The 22,675-nt window shown below is 52.3% G+C and overlaps 2 protein-coding genes across 4 annotated transcripts in view; both read right to left on the bottom strand.

Annotated features, from left to right (window-relative positions):
* The window catches only part of MGRN1 (mahogunin ring finger 1), a 29,388-nt gene extending 28,836 nt beyond the window's left edge, over window positions 1–552 (bottom strand). Inside the window, exon 1 of one of the 3 annotated variants that reach the window (XM_075566329.1) lies at window positions 413–552. The gene's annotated coding sequence lies outside the window, so the exon portion shown is untranslated. The remainder of the gene's footprint in view (window positions 1–412) is intronic. The other 2 variants (XM_075566330.1, XM_075566332.1) reach the window with 2 other exon arrangements.
* Window positions 553–9,729: 9,177 nt separating this feature from the next.
* The window catches only part of C11H16orf96 (chromosome 11 C16orf96 homolog), a 43,527-nt gene continuing 30,581 nt past the window's right edge, over window positions 9,730–22,675 (bottom strand). Inside the window, exons 10-17 of the mRNA XM_075566321.1 lie at window positions 19,538–19,702; window positions 18,308–18,426; window positions 13,395–13,457; window positions 12,979–13,062; window positions 11,647–11,797; window positions 10,650–10,743; window positions 10,480–10,569; window positions 9,730–10,237 (exon numbers count right to left, since the gene is read on the bottom strand). Coding sequence (XP_075422436.1) covers window positions 10,107–10,237; window positions 10,480–10,569; window positions 10,650–10,743; window positions 11,647–11,797; window positions 12,979–13,062; window positions 13,395–13,457; window positions 18,308–18,426; window positions 19,538–19,702 — 897 coding nt within the window. The 3' untranslated portion in view covers window positions 9,730–10,106. The remainder of the gene's footprint in view (window positions 10,238–10,479; window positions 10,570–10,649; window positions 10,744–11,646; window positions 11,798–12,978; window positions 13,063–13,394; window positions 13,458–18,307; window positions 18,427–19,537; window positions 19,703–22,675) is intronic.

Below are 22,675 nucleotides of genomic sequence, written 5' to 3'. Positions count from 1 at the left end.
CCTACTGTATATGCAAGCTCATGTATGTACTGTATATACACAAATATATAGCTATATACTCATACTGTATATATAAATACATATACATACATACATACATACCCACTCTCACACACTGTATATAATATATACATATATAAACCCACTCATACACAGACACATTGTATATAATATAATATTAATATATATAATATATATATATAACCCCACTTATACACACTGTATATAATATAATATTAATATATATAATATATATAACCCCACTTATACACACACATACACACTGTATATCATATATAATATTAATATATATATAATATATATAACCCCACTTATACACACACATACACACTGTATATAATATAATATTAATATATATAATATATATAACCCCACTTATACACACACATACATACGCTGTTCTTCTCTATCCCTCGGCCTCTCTCCTGTCTCCAGCACAGCCCCCTTGTGCCGTCGGTGCCGCTGGGAGTTGTAGTTCCTACGTCACAACTCTGTGCACTCCAGACGCCTCCACCTCTCCCCACAGATCCTACAACTCCCAGAGTACCACGCGCGCGGCCACAGCTGAGCGGTATCGCCACAAGAAAACAAGAGCACGCCCGGACTGTACTAAGCGGGCTGAAGAGGGAGGGGGAGAATCAGCTGTGGAATGGTGCAGTCCGGAGGGAGGGGTTAACAGTTTCCTTCCTATATAGATGTACGGTATTAACCCCTTGCGTGCCAGAGCCCGGCAGAATATCGCTGCATTAACCCCTTCCGTGCCAGAGCCCGGCAGAATATCACTGCATTAACCCCTTCCGTGCCAGAGCCCGGCAGAATATCACTGCATTAACCCCTTCCGTAACAGGACCTTGCAGAATATCACTGTATTGTATTGTATTGTATGTCTTTATTTATTATGTATTAACCCCTTCCATACCGAAGCCCTGCAGAATATTACTGTATTAACCCCTTCCATACCATGAACTTGCAGAATATCACTGTATTAACCCCTTTCATACCATGAACTTGCAGAATATCACTGTATTAACCCCTTCCATACCGTAGCCCTGCAGAATATCACTGTATTAACCAATTCCGTACCAGCGGCACGAAGCATATCACTACATTAACCCTTTCCATACCAGGGCCCTGCAGAATATCACTGTGTGAACTTTTGCTTTAGTTATGAAGCGCCCACATACTTTGCAGCACAGTACAATGGGCATTTACACAGGTTATAATGCACACAGGTGATATAGAGGATGTATACTGCACACAGGTAATATGGAGGATGCACACAGGTAATATGGAGGATGCACACAGGTAATATGGAGGATGCACACAGCACACAGGTGATATGGATGATGCACACAGCACACAGGTGATATGGATGATGCACACAGCACACAGGTGATATGGATGATGCACACAGCACACAGGTGACATGGATGATGCACACAGCACACAGGTGACATGGATGATACACACAGGTGATATGGATGATGTACACAGCACGCAGGTGATATGGATGATACACACAGCACACAGGTGACATGGATGATACACACAGCACACAGGTGATATGGATGATACACACAGCACACAGGTGATATGGATGATACACACAGCACGCAGGTGATATGGATGATACACACAGCACGCAGGTGACATGGATGATACACACAGCACACAGGTGACATGGATGATACACACAGCACACAGGTGATATGGATGATACACACAGGTGATATGGATGATACACACAGGTGATTTGGATGATGCACACAGCACGCAGGTGATATGGATGATACACACAGGTGATATGGATGATGTACACTGCACACAGCACACAGGTGATATGGATGATACACAGCACACAGGTGATATGGATGATTCCCACAGCACACAGGTGACATGGATGATACACACAGGTGATATGGATGATGTACACAGCACGCAGGTGATATGGATGATACACACAGCACACAGGTGACATGGATGATACACAGCACACAGGTGATATGGATGATACACACAGCACACAGGTGATATGGATGATACACACAGCACGCAGGTGATATGGATGATACACACAGCACGCAGGTGACATGGATGATACACAGCACACAGGTGACATGGATGATACACACAGCACACAGGTGATATGGATGATACACACAGCACACAGGTGATATGGATGATACACACAGGTGATATGGATGATACACACAGGTGATTTGGATGATGCACACAGCACGCAGGTGATATGGATGATACACACAGGTGATATGGATGATGTACACTGCACACAGGTGATATGGATGATGTACACAGCACACAGGTGATATGGATGATGCACACAGCACACAGGTGATATGGATGATGCACACAGCACACAGGTGATATGGATGATGTACACAGCACACAGGTGATTTGGATGATACACACAGCACACAGGTGATATGGATGATGTACACTGCACACAGGTGATATGGATGATGTACACAGCACACGGGTGATATGGATGATACACACAGGTGATATGGATGATGTACACAGCACACAGGTGATATGGATGATACACACAGGTGATATGGATGATACACACAGGTGATATGGATGATGTACACAGCACACAGGTGATATGGATGATACACACAGGTGATATGGATGATGTACACAGCACACAGGTGATATGGATGATGTACACAGCACACAGATGATATGGATGATACACACAGGTGATATGGATGATACACACAGGTGATATGGATGATGTACACAGCACACAGGTGATATGGATGATACACACAGGTGATATGGATGATGTACACAGCACACAGGTGATATGGATGATGTACACAGCACACAGGTGATATGGATGATACACACAGGTGATATGGATGATGTACACAGCACACAGGTGATATGGATCATACACACAGGTGATATGGATGATGTACACAGCACACAGGTGATATGGATGATGTACACAGCACACAGGTGATATGGATGATACACACAGGTGATATGGATGATACACACAGCACACAGGTGATTTGGATGATGTACACAGCACACAGGTGATATGGATTATATACACACCACACAGGTGATATGGATGATACACACCGCATGCAGGTGATATGGATGATACACACAGCACACAGGTGATTTGAATGATGTACACAGCACACAGGTGATATGGATTATATACACACCACACAGGTGATATGGATGATACACACAGCACACAGGTGATATGGATTATATACACACCACACAGGTGATATGGATGATGCACACAGCACACAGGTGATATGGATGATACACACCGCACGCAGGTGATATGGATGATACACACAGCACGCAGGTGATATGGATGATACACACCGCACGCAGGTGATATGGATGATACACACAGCACGCAGGTGATATGGATGATGTACACAGCACACAGGTGATATGGATGATGTACACAGCACACAGGTGATATGGATGATGTACACAGCACACAGGTGATATGGATGATGTACACAGCACACAGGTGATATGGATGATACACATAGCACTCATACATATGAGAGAAACGAGATGTATGTAGAGGGAGAGACAATTTATAGAGAGAGAGACAAGATATATATAGAGATAAAAACATTTATATAGAGAAAGTGTTTGAATTTGTATGACAATTTTTAATGTTTATAGCAGTGCGCTGTGTTACATTACATATATACACCTGTGATTATTATTGTGTGTAAGCATATATATAGTAAAAATATTTGGAAGTCCCTGTTTCTATATATTTCAATATATATGAATTGCCAGTGTTGAAATATATATTTATATATATATATATATATATATATATATATATATATATATATATATATATATGAAAACAACAAGGGGAAAGCAACCTTTAAATAGCACACGGACATAAATGAAAGTGTAACAAAAAGAATTTTATTAAAGTGATTAAAACAGGGGATGAAATATAAAAGGAGAGGGGGGCTCAACACTACCTAGACATAATGGACCTGGAGGCAAGGGTCTAAGTAAAGATCCAAAGCAAGACAAATACAGGGTACAGGTGGCTTTGTCTAAGCACACCTGCGTGACAAACAACCTGCACTGAGATCTTGTGACCACATGTAAAAATATTATGCCATATAATTTGATGCAATGGTTACATGTTATGGGTACACAAGTGATGGAGGTAACAGAATGCAGAATACGTCACCGCTCAGTAGGTAGATGTCACAGACAAAGGTAGGTCAAAACTCCATGTCAGATGGAAAAAGGTAGGGGCCCCCCTCAGCAAGACTCCCACGCGTTTCGATGGGAAACTGTCTTCTTCTGGGAGTCAAATATATATACATACACACACATGCATACATATATATATACACACACACATACATGCACTGTGTGTATTCCTGACTTATTGGTATATACGTGTGTGAAGATTGAGATAATGTGTGTGGCTATCATCACCTCCATTTTGGCCTAACCGCCATTTTGAGTGTTTGCTTGTATGAATGCGTATCTGTTTTATTCGTGTATGATCTGTAATGTGCGATTCTGAAAAATATCGCTTCTAGATGTAACCCGCCCTTGTGTAATTCCTACGAGTCATGTAATAAATTGAAAATGCAATCGTAAGAGGTTTTTCCTGCCTTAGATATTTCTGCTGACCTTAGGTTCTGTTATCTGACAGATACAGTAACACACAGGGCTAAACCTTAAAGTCAGCAGCTCAAGAGGCCCACATTATGGTGAATTATAGGATAAGAATATAGCAATGTGAAGCATATTTATGTATCAATATGTATTTCTGTATAAGTCATCATATTGTTATTTATCTCTAAGCCAGCCCCCTTAAGGGGCGTATTACTCATTTTTGAAATGTATAAAAATGTGATACTAAGCAATATTTCTTCAGAGGCATGAGTTCAAATTTGAATTCTCTCTCACTTGTACCATGGTGCTGATAAACTCACTTGTTACTTTGAACCCTTGACTCATTGATTTTATTTCTACGCTTTCACACGTGTGTATGTATATTGTGTATTCCTTAATTGCTTATATACACCTCCCTCTCTTTCAGGTGCAGGGAGCGGCCTGCGTGTCCGTGAGAGCTCCGCGTGTCGGTGAGAGCAACGCGTGTCCGTGAGAGCTCCGCGTGTCGGTGAGAGCTCCGCGTGTCGGTGAGAGCTCCGCGTGTCGGTGAGAGCTTCGCGTGCCGGTGAGAGCTCCCTGGGCTGCGTGTCTGTGAGAGCTCCGTGGGCCACATGTCAGTCCGAACTCCCCGTGCCGCGTGTCGGTGACATCTCCGCGTGTCTGTGAGAGCTCCCCGTGCTTCGTGTCGGTGAGAGCTCGTCGCATCGGTGATATCTCTGCGTGTCGGTGAGAGCTCCCAGTGTCAGTCCGAACTCCCTGTGCCGCGTGTCGGTGAGAGCTCTGGGTGTCGGTGAGAGCTCCTCGTGTCGGTGAGAGCTCCGCGTGTCGGTAAGAGCTCCGCGTGTCGGTGAGAGCTCCGCGTGTCGGTGAGAGCTCCCCGTGCTTCGTGTCGGTGAGAACTCCGCGTGTCAGTGACATCTCCGCGTGTCGGTGACATCTCCGCGTGTCGGTGAGAGCTCCGCGTGTCGGTGAGAGCTCCCCGTGTCGGTGAGAGCTCTGCGTGTCGGTGAGAGCTTGTCGGTGAGAGCTCCTCGTGTCGGTGAGAGCTTGTCGGTGACATCTCCGCGTGTCGGTGAGAGCTCTGCGTGTCGGTGAGAGCTCTGCGTGTCGGTGAGAGCTTGTTGGTGAGAGCTTGTCGGTGAGAGTTCCGCGTGTCGGTGAGAGCTCCCCGTGCTTCGTGTCGGTGAGAGCTCTGCGTGTCGGTGAGAGCTCCGCGTGTCGTGAGAGCTCCCCGTGCTTCGTGTCGGTGAGAGCTCTGCGTGTCGGTGAGAGCTCCCCGTGCTTCGTGTCGGTGAGAGCTCTGTGTGTCGGTGAGAGCTCCCCGTGTCGGTGACATCTCCGCGTGTCGGTGAGAGCTCCGCGGGCCGGCGTGTCGGTGATAGGGAAAATAGAGAAGTTGCGCCAAAGGAATATCCTACTGTTCAATATGTAACTTCAGTCCTTTCCACAATGCAGTTCCGCTGCCCGAGTCTCTCAGAGGTGATTCACCAGCCTCTGTATAGATGTACAGTAGAAAAGGGGGAAGGGTCCTCAGGCGCGTTGTTCTGCTTGTGGCTCCAGGGCGTATAAAACGTAGGAAATAAAAAAGAGAGAGAGGGGGACCACAGTGAGAAAACAACTCAGTAAACATATATATCTCACTTCTTCATTCAGGGGGGTAGACAGTGAACATTCAATGTGGGAGGAGACACACTCACATCAGGTGTCTAATCTTTTTGGCCCAAAAACTGGAAAGTCAAACTCCTCACTACGGTGGCCTGTGGTAACCAAAAACCGTCAGACGCGTTTCGCTATTGCTTCCTCAGTGACGCGTCTGACGGTTTTTGGTTACCACAGGCCACCGTAGTGAGGAGTTTGACTTTCCAGTTTTTGGGCCAGCATCTCGCCGGTTGCGCATGCGCAACGGAACAGGGGCTGTGCAACGTGTGTGCGGAGAGGAAAGGCAGACGGAGAAAGACCCAGCCTGTGCACGGGCGTCTGGACATCTTTTCTGCGGCCAGCTGAACTCCACGCACGGACAGGAAGAGTCTGCCAGCTGGGAACCAGACAACACAAGACACCCCATCTCTGAAAGGGACGCTCTGTGGAGTCTGGCTACATCTCCTCCCTATGCCAATAGTATTTGGCCGCTTGTGAGTTTTTAATCTCTTTTGTTTTATATGTTAATAAATTGTATTACACTATTTTTCCCTTTTTCCTATTTCCCTGAGGAAGATACCAGGAGGCATCCCCTCACCCTCAACCCATCCCACCCCATATAGAGGAGAAGTCATCTAATCAAGATTAGACACCTGATGTGAGTGTGTCTCCTCCCACATTGAATGTTCACTGTCTACCCCCCTGAATGAAGAAGTGAGATATATATGTTTACTGAGTTGTTTTCTCACTGTGGTCCCCCTCTCTCTCTTTTTTATTTCCTACGTTTTATACGCCCTGGAGCCACAAGCAGAACAACGCGCCTGAGGACCCTTCCCCCTTTTTCGGCGTGTCGGTGAGAGCTCCGCGTGTCGGTGAGAGCTCCCCGGGTCTATCTCCTACTCACGGCCGCGACTCGGAGCGCCAGGTCTACCTCAGATGACGTCACTAATACACCGCTGCTCCTCTCCTCAGCCAGCTCGGGCACGCAGTTCCACGTGCAGTCTAAGCTCCACCCTACGCGCGTTTCGTGACTACTGACGTCACTTCTTCAGGGGTAATGGAGCCACAGTGAATGTATGTGCTATTTAAGCACATAGAGAACCAGTCCTGGGACCCTCATTGGATAGTTAAACCTTAAAGGGACCGGCTGACTATATTGCAATTAAAACAACAATAATGGTGGGGATTATGACACAGGGCTATGCCAAGATCAAAAACACCCTCCCACATGCATGTGGGGGAATGGAGGTATGGAGATAGAGGGAATGGAGGGAGATAAAAGGGGAAAGAAAGGAGGGAGGGGAGAGAGAATGGAGGGAGGGGGTTAGGAGGGAGTAGAGATAGTGGCAGATAAGCGGTAAGGTGTCTCCTTATCTATTAATGGGTATTGTATTGTAGTATAACCTCCCTCGCTTCTGCTTCCCCCCAGATGGGAACTCCCACCAACACCCCCGCCACCCCTCCAAACTTCCCGGACACCCTAACCATGTTCTCCCGGCTGAAGGCCTCAGACAGCGGCTACCTCTCCTCGCTGGCCACGTCTCCCCCTCTCCAGCAGGGCGGCGCCAGCGGGCACTCTCACCCAGAGCCGCGGGGGCTGCAGATGAGCACGTGGATTCCCACCCCTGGCGTGGCACAGCGCCCCCCCCTCACAAGGAGGGGCAGATCCGAACCCCACTGTGGAAGCAGAGAGATGAGATTGGGGTGGGTGAGTGGGGCAGGAGGTGGCTATTGCCCCATGTGCCCCGCCTTGCCCTTACTCCTTGTTTTATGCAAGATATGACTGGGATGCAACTTATTTAGGGGTCACCAGCATAAACAGCCAAAGATGGGGAGCGTCTGCAGAGCATTGCGTCCTTGATCCGGCTGCAGACTCTCGTTATTAGCTACTATGGCAGTGTCAACCCTCTTAAGTCTTCCTGCAGAGTATCGCAACCGTAGAATACTACAGCAGGAAGGTCTCGTGCTGCGTCCCCGCAGAGCGTCGCTCTACTACCTCCCCCCGCAGAGCACCACACTGTTACCTCCTCTCCTGCCCCCAGTAGAGCATCACTCCTCCGTTACCATGCACTGCCTCTCTGCCTGGAGATCTCTCGGCAAAGCATCGCATCTTGACAGGACTTTCATGGCAGACGCCCGGAAATGCAGTCTACGCCACTGCAGAGTATCTTCAGAGCAGCCCCAGGCCCGCAGGTACTAAGCAAAACCATTACCCTCAACACAAACCCTTGCCAGGGCTGCCTTGTCGCGCTGGGGCCGGGTGCACTTTAACCCAAAAGAACCCCCCCCGCCCCCCGTAATATCACTACTTTTTGCAGTCCATGAATCCCCAGCCACTTTATATATAGCAAGACGCCATTAAATGTGTGCAATTATACTCTGTGTAGCTCTATACCAGGGGTGGGGGGGGACAACTCCGGCCCTCAAGGGTCACCAACAGGTCAGGTTTTCAGGATATCCCTGCTTCAGCACAGGTGTGATTATGATTGAGCCACCTGTGCTGAATCGTTGGCCGTCCCTGCTTTATACTACAGCATAGAGGGAGTATGTGCCCCAAAATATATTGTATCAAGTATTTAAAAAGCCCGTGGTTGATATTACCTCCACAACCCCAGTCCTGATCCTGATCTCTTACCTCCGTTTTAGAACAATTCGTTGATGATATTTATTTTTGGCAGGTTTATTTATTTCTTTTTAAATGGACACCCGCTTTCTACCGTCTGCAATGAGTAATGGTAGAGAAGAGAGGAGGATGGGGGGGTGAGGAGGATGGGGAGGTGGGGGGTTATTGATGGAGTGTTTTAAAGCGACAGTCCCACACAGGAGGGGGTTTTGTTCACAACCTCTCTGTGCCATCGGCTTCCTTAGAGGGAAGGGTCAGAACCTCTGAGGATGAGCTAAGGACAGTGTTTCGTGGGTTAAATGGAGCGGGCGTCTTTAAATCGGACAACTATAGGTATTTTACATCGGTTTCGTGAGAGACAAGAACCGTGGAGGATTTTAACAATCTTTATCTAATGTCCTAGGGCAGGAGAGGCCAACGCCAGTCCTCAAGGGCCACCAACAGGTCAGGTTTTCAGGATATCCCTGCTTCAGCACTGGTGGTGCAGTTGTTGATTGAGCCACCCGTGCTGAAGCTGGGATAGCCTTAAAACCTGACCTGTTAGTGGCCCATGAGGACTGGCGTTGGCCGTCCCTGCTATAAGAGACGTTAGGGTCCTTTTTACTACGCCGTGCTGGAAGACGTACTCAGGAGTCGCACTGCTTAGTACATTTGACCCTAAATTGACTTCATAATAAGAATACTTAGTATTAACCCATTAAATGTGCGCCCAGCGTTTCAGTCGCTGCGGCCCTGGGCGGGACTGATCTTTGAGGTGGGATCTCAGCCTCTGGCAGCGTGTGTTCGGAAATAAAGGGATTTATTGTTATACTGTACACTCGAATAAAAAACTCATTACAGAATTGGGAGAGAATGGGGCTTTCTGGGGTCACGACAGTGATTGTGATGTCATTGTTACGTAATGGTGGTGAGGTGTGATTGTGATGTGAATGTGGTGAGGTGTGATTGTGATGTGATTGTGGTGAGGTGTGATTGTGATGTGAATGTGGTGAGGTGTGATTGTGCTTTGATTGTGTTGAGAAGTCATTATGATGAGATGAGGTGCGATGCGGCGTCTCATTGGCTGGGGCCGCGTCTCTGCGGCTCGCCTCATTGGCTGGGGCCGCTTCTCTCTGCGGCTCGCCTGATTGGCTGGGGCCGCTTCTCTCTGCGGCTCGCCTCATTGGCTGGGCCGCCTCTCTGTGGCGCTCAGCGGTCGCTGTGGGAGGCTGGGGGAGTCGGGGAAGGTCTCTGTGACAGCCAGCATCTGGATTTGAGTGCGACAGCTCCGGGCCGAGCGAGACGCAGACCCTGCGCAGGGGGAGAGGCGGGAAGGAAGCTGGTTATGGCGCTCTGCAGAGCATCGCTCCCTCAACTCATTTCCTCCAATGCACCTGGCCTCGGGATACGGGCAGCGCTGTGAGAAGGGCCTGCTGAGGGTCTCTCCTTTAACCCCCTCCCCTGCCACAGCCCTGCAGAGTGCGTCTAACTTGCTACTTGCGCAGAGCATCCCTCCCCCTGCAGAGCATCGCTCCTCCCCCCGTTAAACTCACGTGTGATGGGGGGTGTTGTGCTCCCGGCGGGTTGGGCGGTGGAGGCGCGGGCCCTCTCTATCCGGTAGGGAGGGTGGGGAGTCTTCGCCACTGGGGAGAGGAGAGGGGCATTATCAGGGAGCCCCGTGGGTTTTGCCGGGCTGGCGCTGGGCCGCAGAGCTGACACTCACCTGAGGGGTCTCTCTCGGGAATGTGGCTGTAAAGATTTTTCTCCAGGCGTCCTTTGTACATCAGGCCGTCGATGCCCATCAGGTCAACAATGCTCTGGGAGTGCAGGGATATACACGGTGTCACACACACACACACACACACAGGGATATACACTGCGAGACACACAAATACACACTGCGACACACACAGGAATATACACAAGGAGATACACACTGCATCACACACACACGGATACACACTGCGAGACACAAATACACACTGCGACACACACAGGAATATACACAAGGAGATACACACTGCATCACACACATACACACACAGTAATACACACTGACACACAAGGAGATACACACTGCGTCTCACACACACACACACACACACACACACACAGGAATACACACTGACACACACTGCGTCCCATGCACACACAGGAATACACACTGCAATACACTGTAACACACATACAGAGGAATACACACTGTGACACACACACACAGGAATACACACTGCGACACAAACACACACAGGGAAACACAAACACACTCAGGAATACACATTGCGACACACACACACACACACACAGGAATACACACTGCGACACCCACGCAGGAATACACACTGCGACACACACGCAGGAAAATACACAGGAACACAAAATGCATCCCACACAGAAAAATACACACTGTGACACACACAGGAATACACACTGTGACACTCACACGCAGGAATACATACTGTGACACACATGCAGGAATACACACTGTGACACTCACACGCAGGAATACATACTGCGACACACACGCAGGAATACACACTGTGACACTCACACGCAGGAATACACACACGCAGGAATATACACTGCAAAAACTACAGATACAGAGTGCAACACACAAACACAAATAGGCACACCCTTCACATCCACATCATATCAGCCCTAGAGGTCCCACTGTCTGGATCCTAGCTCCCCTGGGCACACAGTCCTAGAGGTGCACTCACGTTCCTGTACTGGATGTGTGCGGGGTCTCCGTACGGATACACAGTGGTTAGGTTCTGCACGCGGGACTTCTTCTTGTGGTGGGAGCAGGCGGTGTGAGGCCTCGGAATCTCGGAGTACTGAAACTCAGGGTCACTCATCTCCAGGGTCTCCCTGTGACAGAGAGAGGCCGTGTGTGAGAGGCCCTGTGTGTGAGAGGCCCTGTGTGTAATGTGTATTTGTGAGGGGCCCTGTGTGTAATGTGTATGTGTGAGAGGCCCTGTGTAGGTGCTGTGTATGTGTGAGATGCCCTGTGTGTAATGTGTATGTGTGAGGGGCCCTGTGTGTAATGTGTATGTGTGAGAGGCCCTGTGTAGGTGCTGTGTATGTGTGAGATGCCCTGTGTGTAATGTGTGTGAGAGGCCCTGTGTGTAATGTGTATGTGTGATTGGCCCTGTGTGTAATGTGTATGTGTGAGAGGCCCTGTGTGTAATGTGTATGTGTGGGAGGCCCTGTGTGGGTGCTGTATATGTGTGAGAGGCCCTGTGTGGATGCTGTATATGTGTGAGAGGCCCTGTGTTGGTGATGTATATGGGTGAGAGGCCTGTGTGGGTGCTGTTTATGGGTGAGAGGCCCTGTGTGGGTGCTGTGTATGGGCGAGAGGCCCTGTGTGGGTGCTGTGTATGGGTGAGAGGCCCTGTGTGGGTGCCGTGTATGGGTGAGAGGCCCTGTGTGGGTGCTGTGTATGGGTGAGATGCCCTGTGTGTAATGTGTATGTGTGAGAGGCCCTGTGTGTAATGTGTATGTGTGATTGGCCCTGTGTGTAATGTGTATGTGTGAGAGGCCCTGTGTGTAATGTGTATGTGTGATTGGCCCTGTGTGTAATGTGTATGTGTGAGAGGCCCTGTGTGTAATGTGTATGTGTGAGAGGCCCTGTGTGGGTGCTGTGTATGGATGAGAGGCCTTGTGTTGGTGATGTGTATGGGTGAGAGGCCCTGTGTGGGTGCTGTTTATGGGTGAGAGGCCCTGTGTGAGTGCTGTGTATGGGCGAGAGGCCCTGTGTGGGTGCTGTGTATGGGTGAGAGGGCCTGTGTGGGTGATGTGTATGGGTGAGAGGCCCTGTGTGGGTGCTGTGTATGGGTGAGAGGCCCTGTGTGGGTGCTGTGTATGGGTGAGAGGCCCTGTGTGGGTGCTGTGTATGGGTGAGAGGCCTTGTGTTGGTGATGTGTATGGGTGAGAGGCCCTGTGTGGGTGCTGTGTATGGGTGAGAGGCCCTGTGTGGGTGCTGTGTATGGGTGAGAGGCCTTGTGTTGGTGATGTGTATGGGTGAGAGGCCCTGCGTGTTCTCTCCTCACCCCGAGTTCTGGTCACGACTGAACTCTGTACTGTTCGGGCGATTCCGGGGGAGCAGAGGGGCCGTGCGCACTGTAATAAGGTGCCTGCAAAAAGGGGAGAGGAGAGAGGTTGGTAAGAGAGGGAGTGATACATACACTACAAGAAGGGAAGGAGAGAGAGAGTGATACTGTGTGAGAGAGCGAGTGTGTGAGAGAGTGAATGTGTGAGAGAGTAAGAGTGAGAGTGGGTGTGTGTGTGCGAGAGAGACAAAGTGTGACAGAAAGTGAGAGTGTGCGTGTGTGAGAGTGTGTGTGAGAGAGAATGTGTGAGAGAGAATGTGTGAGAGAGAGTATGTGTGTGTTAGAGTGTGTGTGAGAGAGAGAGTGTGTGAGAAAGCAATAAGGTATCTAGAGAGAGCTCCTGATAGGATACTCACGGTCCAGTTGCCATGGTTACAGAACGGTCACAAGAAATGCACCTAACTTTCTCAAACAACTTCCTGTGGACGGACACAGAATTGGATATATATATATATGTAGAGGTGTATATACACGGGGACCCTGTAATATGGTTTTGAAGCAAAAGGTGGCACTGTGTGCTCATTTGCATGTCATTTCCCAGAATCCCTTGCTGCATTGGAAGCGCTGTAGGCTGGGTGATAATGGTGAAAGGCAGGGTTGCAGATCTGTCTAAGACATGCAAATGAGCATACAGTAATATTTCCATTTGAGATATATATATATATATATATATATATATATATATATATATATATATATATATATATATATATATATAGGCCTTTCACCCTGCCATTCATATATAAATAAATAAAATCAGCTTCATTGGCATGACGAAAGAATATTTCAGTATTGCCAAAGCATGAATGACAGGGAGTAGTGTGTATATGTGTGTGCCATTATATTATAAAAGAGTCACATTATGTCATCTTATTTAAAGAGCGATCCCTGATCAGAGAACCAATAAAGATAAGGGGAGGAGGAGAGAGGGGTCTTTGTTTGGGCAAACTGTTGTTAAAAACATGGTGACATCAGACAGTAGGGAGCAGCCAGAGTCAATCACACTCCTCCCAAGTCTCAGCTCATCATGTTTATATAATAGCTCTCAAATTTTTAAAAAGTACGTATAGGCAACAATCACCCAGATGTGACCCCTTAACCATGTCACTGCCATTAGTACACTTTGCCCCTAGGAGGGACTGACCCCTTAAACATGTCACTGCCATTAGTACACTTTGCTCCTTGGAGGGACAGACCCCTTAACCATGTCACTGCCATTAGTACACTTTGCCCCTAGGAGGGACTGACCCCTTAACCATGTCACTGCCATTAGTATACTTTGCTCCTAGGAGGGACTGACCCCTTAACCATGTCACTGCCATTAGTACACTTTGCTCCTAGGTGGGACTGACCCCTTAACCATGTCACTGCCATTAGTACACTTTGCTCCTAGGTGGGACTGACCCCTTAACCCTGTCACTGCCATTAGTACACTTTGCCCCTAGGAGGGACAGACCCCTTAAACATGTCACTGCCATTAGTACATTTTGCCCCTAGGAGGAACTGAGCCCTTAACTATGTCACTGCCATTAGTACACTTTGGTCCTAGGAGGGACTGACCCCTTAACCATGTCACTGCCATTAGTACACTTTGGTCCTAGGAGGGACTGACCCCTTAACCATGTCACTGCCATTAGTACACTTTGGTCCTAGGAGGGACTGACCCCTTAACCATGTCACTGCCATTAGTACACTTTGCCCCTAGGAGGGACTGACCCCTTAACCCTGTCACTGCATTAGTACACTTTGCCCCTAGGGGGGACTGACCCCTTAACCATGTCACTGCCATTAGTACACTTTGCCCTTAGGAGGGAATGACCCCTTAACCATGTCACTGCCATTAGTACACTTTGCCCCTAGGAGGGACTGACCCCTTAACCATGTCACTGCCATTAGTACACTTTGCCCCTAGGAGGGACTGACCCCTTAACCATGTCACTGCCATTAGTATACTTTGCTCCTAGGAGGGACTGACCCCTTAACCATGTCACTGCCATTAGTACACTTTGCTCCTAGGTGGGACTGACCCCTTAACCATGTCACTGCCATTAGTACACTTTGCTCCTAGGTGGGACTGACCCCTTAACCCTGTCACTGCCATTAGTACACTTTGCCCCTAGGAGGGACAGACCCCTTAAACATGTCACTGCCATTAGTACATTTTGCCCCTAGGAGGAACTGAGCCCTTAACTATGTCACTGCCATTAGTACACTTTGGTCCTAGGAGGGACTGACCCCTTAACCATGTCACTGCCATTAGTACACTTTGGTCCTAGGAGGGACTGACCCCTTAACCATGTCACTGCCATTAGTACACTTTGGTCCTAGGAGGGACTGACCCCTTAACCATGTCACTGCCATTAGTACACTTTGCCCCTAGGAGGGACTGACCCCTTAACCCTGTCACTGCATTAGTACACTTTGCCCCTAGGGGGGACTGACCCCTTAACCATGTCACTGCCATTAGTACACTTTGCCCTTAGGAGGGAATGACCCCTTAACCATGTCACTGCCATTAGTACACTTTGCCCCTAGGAGGGACTGACCCCTTAACCATGTCACTGCCATTAGTACACTTTGCCCCTAGGAGGGACTGACCCCTTAACCATGTCACTGCCATTAGTACACTTTGCTCCTAGGAGGGACTGACCCCTTAACCCTGTCACTGCCATTAGTACACTTTGCCCCTAGGAGGGACTGACCCCTTAACCATGTCACTGCCATTAGTACACTTTGCCCCTAGGAGGGACTGACCCCTTAACCATGTCACTGCCATTAGTACACTTTGCCCCTAGGAGGGACTGACCCCTTAACCATGTCACTGCCATTAGTACACTTTGCCCCTAGGAGGGACTGAGCCCTTAACCATGTCACTGCCATTAGTACACTTTGCCCCTAGGAGGGACTGAGCCCTTAACCCTGTCACTGCCATTAGTACACTTTGCCCCTAGGAGGGACTGAGCCCTTAACCATGTCACTGCCATTAGTACACTTTGCCCCTAGGAGGGACTGACCCCTTAACCATGTCACTGCCATTAGTACACTTTGCCCCTAGGAGGGACTGACCCCTTAACCATGTCACTGCCATTAGTACACTTTGCCCCTAGGAGGGACTGAGCCCTTAACCATGTCACTGCCATTAGTACACTTTGCCCCTAGGAGGGACTGACCCCTTAACCCTGTCACTGCCATTAGTACACTTTGCCCCTAGGAGGGACTGACCCCTTAACCCTGTCACTGCCATTAGTACACTTTGCCCCTAGGAGGGACTGACCCCTTAACCATGTCACTGCCATTAGTACACTTTGTCCCTAGGAGGGACTGAGCCCTTAAACATGTCACTGCCATTAGTACACTTTGCTCCTAGGAGGGACTGACCCCTTAACCCTGTCACTGCCATTAGTACACTTTGCCCCTAGGAGGGACTGAGCCCTTAACCATGTCACTGCCATTAGTACACTTTGCCCCTAGGAGGGACTGACCCCTTAACCCTGTCACTGCCATTAGTACACTTTGCCCCTAGGAGGGACTGAGCCCTTAACCCTGTCACTGCCATTAGTACACTTTGCCCCTAGGAGGGACTGACCCCTTAACCATGTCACTGCCATTAGTACACTTCGCCCCTAGGAGGGACTGACCCCTTAACCATGTCACTGCCATTAGTACACTTTGCCCCTAGGAGGGACTGACCCCTTAACCCTGTCACTGCCATTAGTACACTTTGCCCCTAGGAGGGACTGAGCCCTTAACCCTGTCACTGCCATTAGTACACTTTGCCCCTAGGAGGGACTGACCCCTTAACCATGTCACTGCCATTAGTACACTTCGCCCCTAGGAGGGACTGACCCCTTAACCCTGTCACTGCCATTAGTACACTTCGCCCCTAGGAGGGACTGACCCCTTAACCATGTCACTGCCATTAGTACACTTTGTCCCTAGGAGGGACTGAGCCCTTAAACATGTCACTGCCATTAGTACACTTTGCTCCTAGGAGGGACTGACCCCTTAACCCTGTCACTGCCATTAGTACACTTTGCCCCTAGGAGGGACTGAGCCCTTAACCATGTCACTGCCATTAGTACACTTTGCCCCTAGGAGGGACTGACCCCTTAACCCTGTCACTGCCATTAGTACACTTTGCCCCTAGGAGGGACTGAGCCCTTAACCCTGTCACTGCCATTAGTACACTTTGCCCCTAGGAGGGACTGACCCCTTAACCATGTCACTGCCATTAGTACACTTCGCCCCTAGGAGGGACTGACCCCTTAACCATGTCACTGCCATTAGTACACTTTGCCCCTAGGAGGGACTGACCCCTTAACCCTGTCACTGCCATTAGTACACTTTGCCCCTAGGAGGGACTGAGCCCTTAACCCTGTCACTGCCATTAGTACACTTTGCCCCTAGGAGGGACTGACCCCTTAACCATGTCACTGCCATTAGTACACTTCGCCCCTAGGAGGGACTGACCCCTTAACCCTGTCACTGCCATTAGTACACTTCGCCCCTAGGAGGGACTGACCCCTTAACCCTGTCACTGCCATTAGTACACTTCGCCCCTAGGAGGGACTGACCCCTTAAACCTGTCACTGCCATTAGTACACTTTGCCCCTAGGAGGGACTGACCCCTTAACCATGTCACTGCCATTAGTACACTTTGCTCCTAGGAGGGACTGATCCCTTAACCATGTCACTGCCATTAGTACACTTTGCCCCTAGGAGGGACTGATCCCTTAACCATGTCACTGCCATTAGTACACTTTGCCCCTAGGAGGGACTGACCCCTTAACCCTGTCACTGCCATTAGTACACTTTGCTCCTAGGAGGGACTGACCCCTTAACCCTGTCACTGCCATTAGTACACTTTGCCCCTAGGAGGGACTGACCCCTTAACCATGTCACTGCCATTAGTACACTTTGCCCCTAGGAGGGACTGACCCCTTAACCATGTCACTGCCATTAGTACACTTTGCTCCTAGGAGAGACTGATCCCTTAACCCTGTCACTGCCGTTAGTACACTTTGCCCCTAGGAGAGACTGATCCCTTAACCATGTCACTGCCATTAGTACACTTTGCTCCTAGGAGGGACTGACCCCTTAACCCTGTCACTGCCATTAGTACACTTTGCTCCTAGGAGGGACTGACCCCTTAACCATGTCACTGCCATTAGTACACTTTGCCCCTAGGAGGGACTGAGCCCTTAACCATGTCACTGCCATTGAAAGGCACTCAGGAGTTGTGTTGCCTCTGACCCTCGAGCACACTCACTTCCTGGAGCCGGCCGCGCTGTCGAGGTCGAATTGTTCTTCGACGCTGTCGTGTTTCTTCAGGATGCGCCACATCTCCTCCAGGTCCCGGAGCACAGAGTCCAGATCCGAGCGGCCCAGCTGGGGGCAGAGAGTGGCACTCATACGGGGAGGAGAGAGAGGCACAGGGGGGGAGAGAGAGGCACAGGGAGGGGGGAGAGAGAGGCACAGGGAGGGTGGAGAGAGAGGCACAGGGAGGGGGAGAGAGAGGCACAGGGGGAAGGAAAAGAGAGGCACAGGAGGGGGGTACAGAGGGGCACAGGAGGGGGGTACAGAGAGGCACAGGAGGAAGGGACAGAGGCACAGGAGGGGGTACAGAGAGGCACAGGAGGAAGGGACAGAGGCACAGGAGGGGGTACAGAGAGGCACAGGAGGGGGTACAGAGAGGCACAGGAGGGAGGAGGGAAGTAAAGAGAGGCACAGGATTGGGGTATAAAGAGCACAGGAGGGGGGTACAGAGAGGGACAGGAGAAGGGTACAGAGAGGCACAGGAGAAGGGTGCAGAGAGGCACAGGAGGAGGGTACAGAGATGTAAAGGGGGGGCAGAGGCTCACGGGGGGTCAGAGAGGCACGGAGGGACAGAGAGGCACAGAAGGGGGGACAGAGGCACAGGAGGGGGGACAGAGAGGCACAGGAAGGGGGGCAGAGAGGCACAGGAGGGGGGGCAGAGAGGCACAGGGTGGGGTGCAGAGAGGCACGAGGGGGGCAGAGAGGCACGGGGGGGCCAGAGGGGCACGGGGGGGACAGAGAGGCACAGGAGGGGTTACCGAGAGGCACAGGGTACAAAGAGGCACAGGAGGGGGTACAGAGAGGCACAGGAGGGGGGACAGAGAGGCACAGGAGAGGGGACAGAGAGGCACAGGAGGGGGGACAGAGAGGCACAGGAGGAGGGACAGGAGGTGGTACAGAGAGGCACAGGAGGGGGTACAGAGAGGCACAGGAAGGGGGACAGAGAGGCACAGGAGGGGGACCAGAGGCACAGGAGGGGGGACAGAGACGCACAGGAGGGGGTACAGAGAGGCACAGGAGGGGGGTACAGAGAGGCACCGATTTCCCAGCATGCTCTGGCAACAGTGTGTCAGTATGTGTTGTTGATTGGCCAAATTCTGCAGTCTTGTGCAATTAGGTAGCTGTGGTACTGTCTTGTGTGGTTGTATAGTTGTGTAGTGGTATCTTTGTATTGTTGCGTTACCTTGTCCTCCAGCCCCGCCAGCAGTTTTCCCAGCATGCTTTGCCACTCTGCCTCCTGCAGCGCCAGCTTTTTCATGAGATCATCCAGCACGGTGCTGACCTCACTCATCGTGGCCTCCAGCTGGTCGTTACCCACCTTGGCATCCACTGCCCGCTTGTCGGCTTTCTGCGGGTAAGACGGGGAGATCACCTCGTTCCTGCCCTCACCTTGCTCGTAACCCCGTTACTGCCAGGGGGTCTCGCAAAACCTCGTTATTGCCCCCGCCTCGTTACTGCCCCTGTGGAGCACTCTGCCCTGCCTCGTTACTGCCCCCATGGAGCACTCTGCCCTGCCTTGTTACAGCCCCCGCGGAGCTCTCTGCCCCGGCCTTGTTACCACCCCCGCAGAGCGATCTGCCCTGGCCTCGTTACTGCCCCCCTGCCAGAGCGCTCTGCCCTCACCTTCTTACTGCCCCTGCGGAGCGCTCTGCCCTCACCTTCTTACTGCCCCTGCGGAGCGCTCTGCCCTTGCCTTCTTACTGCCCCTGTGGAGCGCTCTGCCCTCGCCTTACTGCCCCTGTGGAGCGCACTGCCCTCACCTTCTTACTGCCCCTGCGGAGCGCTCTGCCCTTGCCTTCTTACTGCCCCCCCAGAGCGCACTGCCCTCACCTTCTTACTGCCTCAGCGGAGCGCTCTGCACTCGCCTTCTTACTGCCCCTCCAGAGCGCTCTGCCCTCACCTTCTTACTGCCCCTGTGGAGCGCTCTGCCCTCGCCTTCTTACTGCCCCAGCGGAGCGCACTGCCCTCGCCTTCTTACTGCCCCAGCGGAGCGCACTGTCCTCGCCTTCTTACTGCCCCTGCGGAGCGCTCTGCCCTCGCCTTCTTACTGCCCCTGCGGAGCACTCTGCCCTCGCCTTCTTACTGCCCCAGCGGAGCGCTCTGCCCTCGCCTTCTTACTGCCCCTGCGGAGCGCTCTGCCCTCGCCTTCTTACTGCCCCTGCGGAGCGCTCTGCCCTCGCCTTCTTACTGCCCCAGCGGAGCGCTCTGCCCTCGCCTTCTTACTGCCCCTGCGGAGCGCTCTGCCCTCGCCTTCTTACTGCCCCTGCGGAGCGCTCTGCCCTCGCCTTCTTACTGCCCCAGCGGAGCGCTCTGCCCTCGCCTTCTTACTGCCCCTGCGGAGCGCTCTGCCCTCGCCTTCTTACTGCCCCAGCGGAGCGCTCTGCCCTCGCCTTCTTACTGCCCCAGCGGAGCGCTCTGCCCTTGCCTTCTTACTGCCCCTGCGGAGCGCTCTGCACTCGCCTTCTTACTGCCCCTGCGGAGCACTCTCCCTCGCCTTCTTACTGCCCCTGCGGAGCGCTCTGCCCTCGCCTTCTTACTGCCCAACAGAGCGCTCTTCCCTCGCCTTCTTACTGCCCCAGCGGAGCGCTCTGCCCTTGCCTTCTTACTGCCCCTGCGGAGCGCTCTGCCCTCGCCTTCTTACTGCCCCTGCGGAGCACTCTGCCCTCGCCTTACTGCGCCTGCGGAGCGCTCTGCCCTCGCCTTCTTACTGCCCCTGCGGAGCGCTCTGCCCTCGCCTTCTTACTGCCCCTGCGGAGCGCTCTGCCCTCGCCTTCTTACTGCCCCTGCGGAGCGCTCTGCCCTCGCCTTCTTACTGCCCCTGCGGAGCGCTCTGCCCTTGCCTTCTTACTGCCCCAGCGGAGCGCACTGCCCTCGCCTTCTTACTGCCCCAGCGGAGCGCACTGCCCTCGCCTTCTTACTGCCCCTGCGGAGCGCTCTGCCCTCGCCTTCTTACTGCCCCTGCGGAGCGCTCTGCCCTTGCCTTCTTACTGCCCCTGCGGAGCGCTCTGCCCTCGCCTTCTTACTGCCCCTGCGGAGCGCTCTGCCCTCGCCTTCTTACTGCCCCTGCGGAGCGCTCTGCCCTCGCCTTCTTACTGCCCCTGCGGAGCGCTCTGCCCTTGCCTTCTTACTGCCCCAGCGGAGCGCACTGCCCTCGCCTTCTTACTGCCCCAGCGGAGCGCACTGCCCTCGCCTTCTTACTGCCCCTGCGGAGCGCTCTGCCCTCGCCTTCTTACTGCCCCTGCGGAGCGCTCTGCCCTCGCCTTCTTACTGCCCCTGCGGAGCGCTCTGCCCTCGCCTTCTTACTGCCCCAGCGGAGCGCTCTGCCCTCGCCTTCTTACTGCCCCTGCGGAGCGCTCTGCCCTCGCCTTCTTACTGCCCCAGCGGAGCGCACTGCCCTCGCCTTCTTACTGCCCCAGCGGAGCGCACTGCCCTCGCCTTCTTACTGCCCCAGCGGAGCGCACTGCCCTCGCCTTCTTACTGCCCCAGCGGAGCGCACTGCCCTCGCCTTCTTACTGCCCCTGCGGAGCGCTCTGCCCTCGCCTTCTTACTGCCCCTGCGGAGCGCTCTGCCCTCGCCTTCTTACTGCCCCTCCGGAGCGCTCTGCCCTCGCCTTCTTACTGCCCCAGCGGAGCGCACTGCCCTCACCTTCTTACTGCCCCTGCGGAGTGCTCTGCCCTCGCCTTCTTACTGCCCCCCCAGAGCGCACTGCCCTCGCCTTCTTACTGCCCCTGCGGAGCGCTCTGCCCTCGCCTTCTTACTGCCCCTGTGGAGCGCTCTGCCCTCGCCTTCTTACTGCCCCTCCGGAGCGCTCTGCCCTCACCTTCTTACTGCCCCTGCGGAGCGCTCTGCCCTTGCCTTCTTACTGCCCCCCCAGAGCGCACTGCCCTCGCCTTCTTACTGCCCCTGCGGAGCGCTCTGCCCTCGCCTTCTTACTGCCCCTGTGGAGCGCTCTGCCCTCGCCTTCTTACTGCCCCTCCGGAGCGCTCTGCCCTCGCCTTCTTACTGCCCCAGCGGAGCGCACTGCCCTCGCCTTCTTACTGCCCCAGCGGAGCGCACTGCCCTCGCCTTCTTACTGCCCCTGCGGAGCGCTCTGCCCTCGCCTTCTTACTGCCCCTGCGGAGCACTCTGCCCTCGCCTTCTTACTGCCCCTGCGGAGCACTCTGCCCTCGCCTTCTTACTGCCCCTGCGGAGCACTCTGCCCTCGCCTTCTTACTGCCCCTGCGGAGCACTCTGCCCTCGCCTTCTTACTGCCCCTGCGGAGCACTCTGCCCTCGCCTTCTTACTGCCCCAGCGGAGCGCACTGCCCTCGCCTTCTTACTGC

This window comes from Ascaphus truei, chromosome 11 (assembly GCF_040206685.1).
Source record: "Ascaphus truei isolate aAscTru1 chromosome 11, aAscTru1.hap1, whole genome shotgun sequence".
NCBI classification, from domain to species: Eukaryota; Metazoa; Chordata; class Amphibia; order Anura; family Ascaphidae; genus Ascaphus; species Ascaphus truei.
The sequence above is the reverse complement of the archived record's forward strand: the minus strand, read 5'-3'. Positions and strand labels throughout refer to the sequence as shown.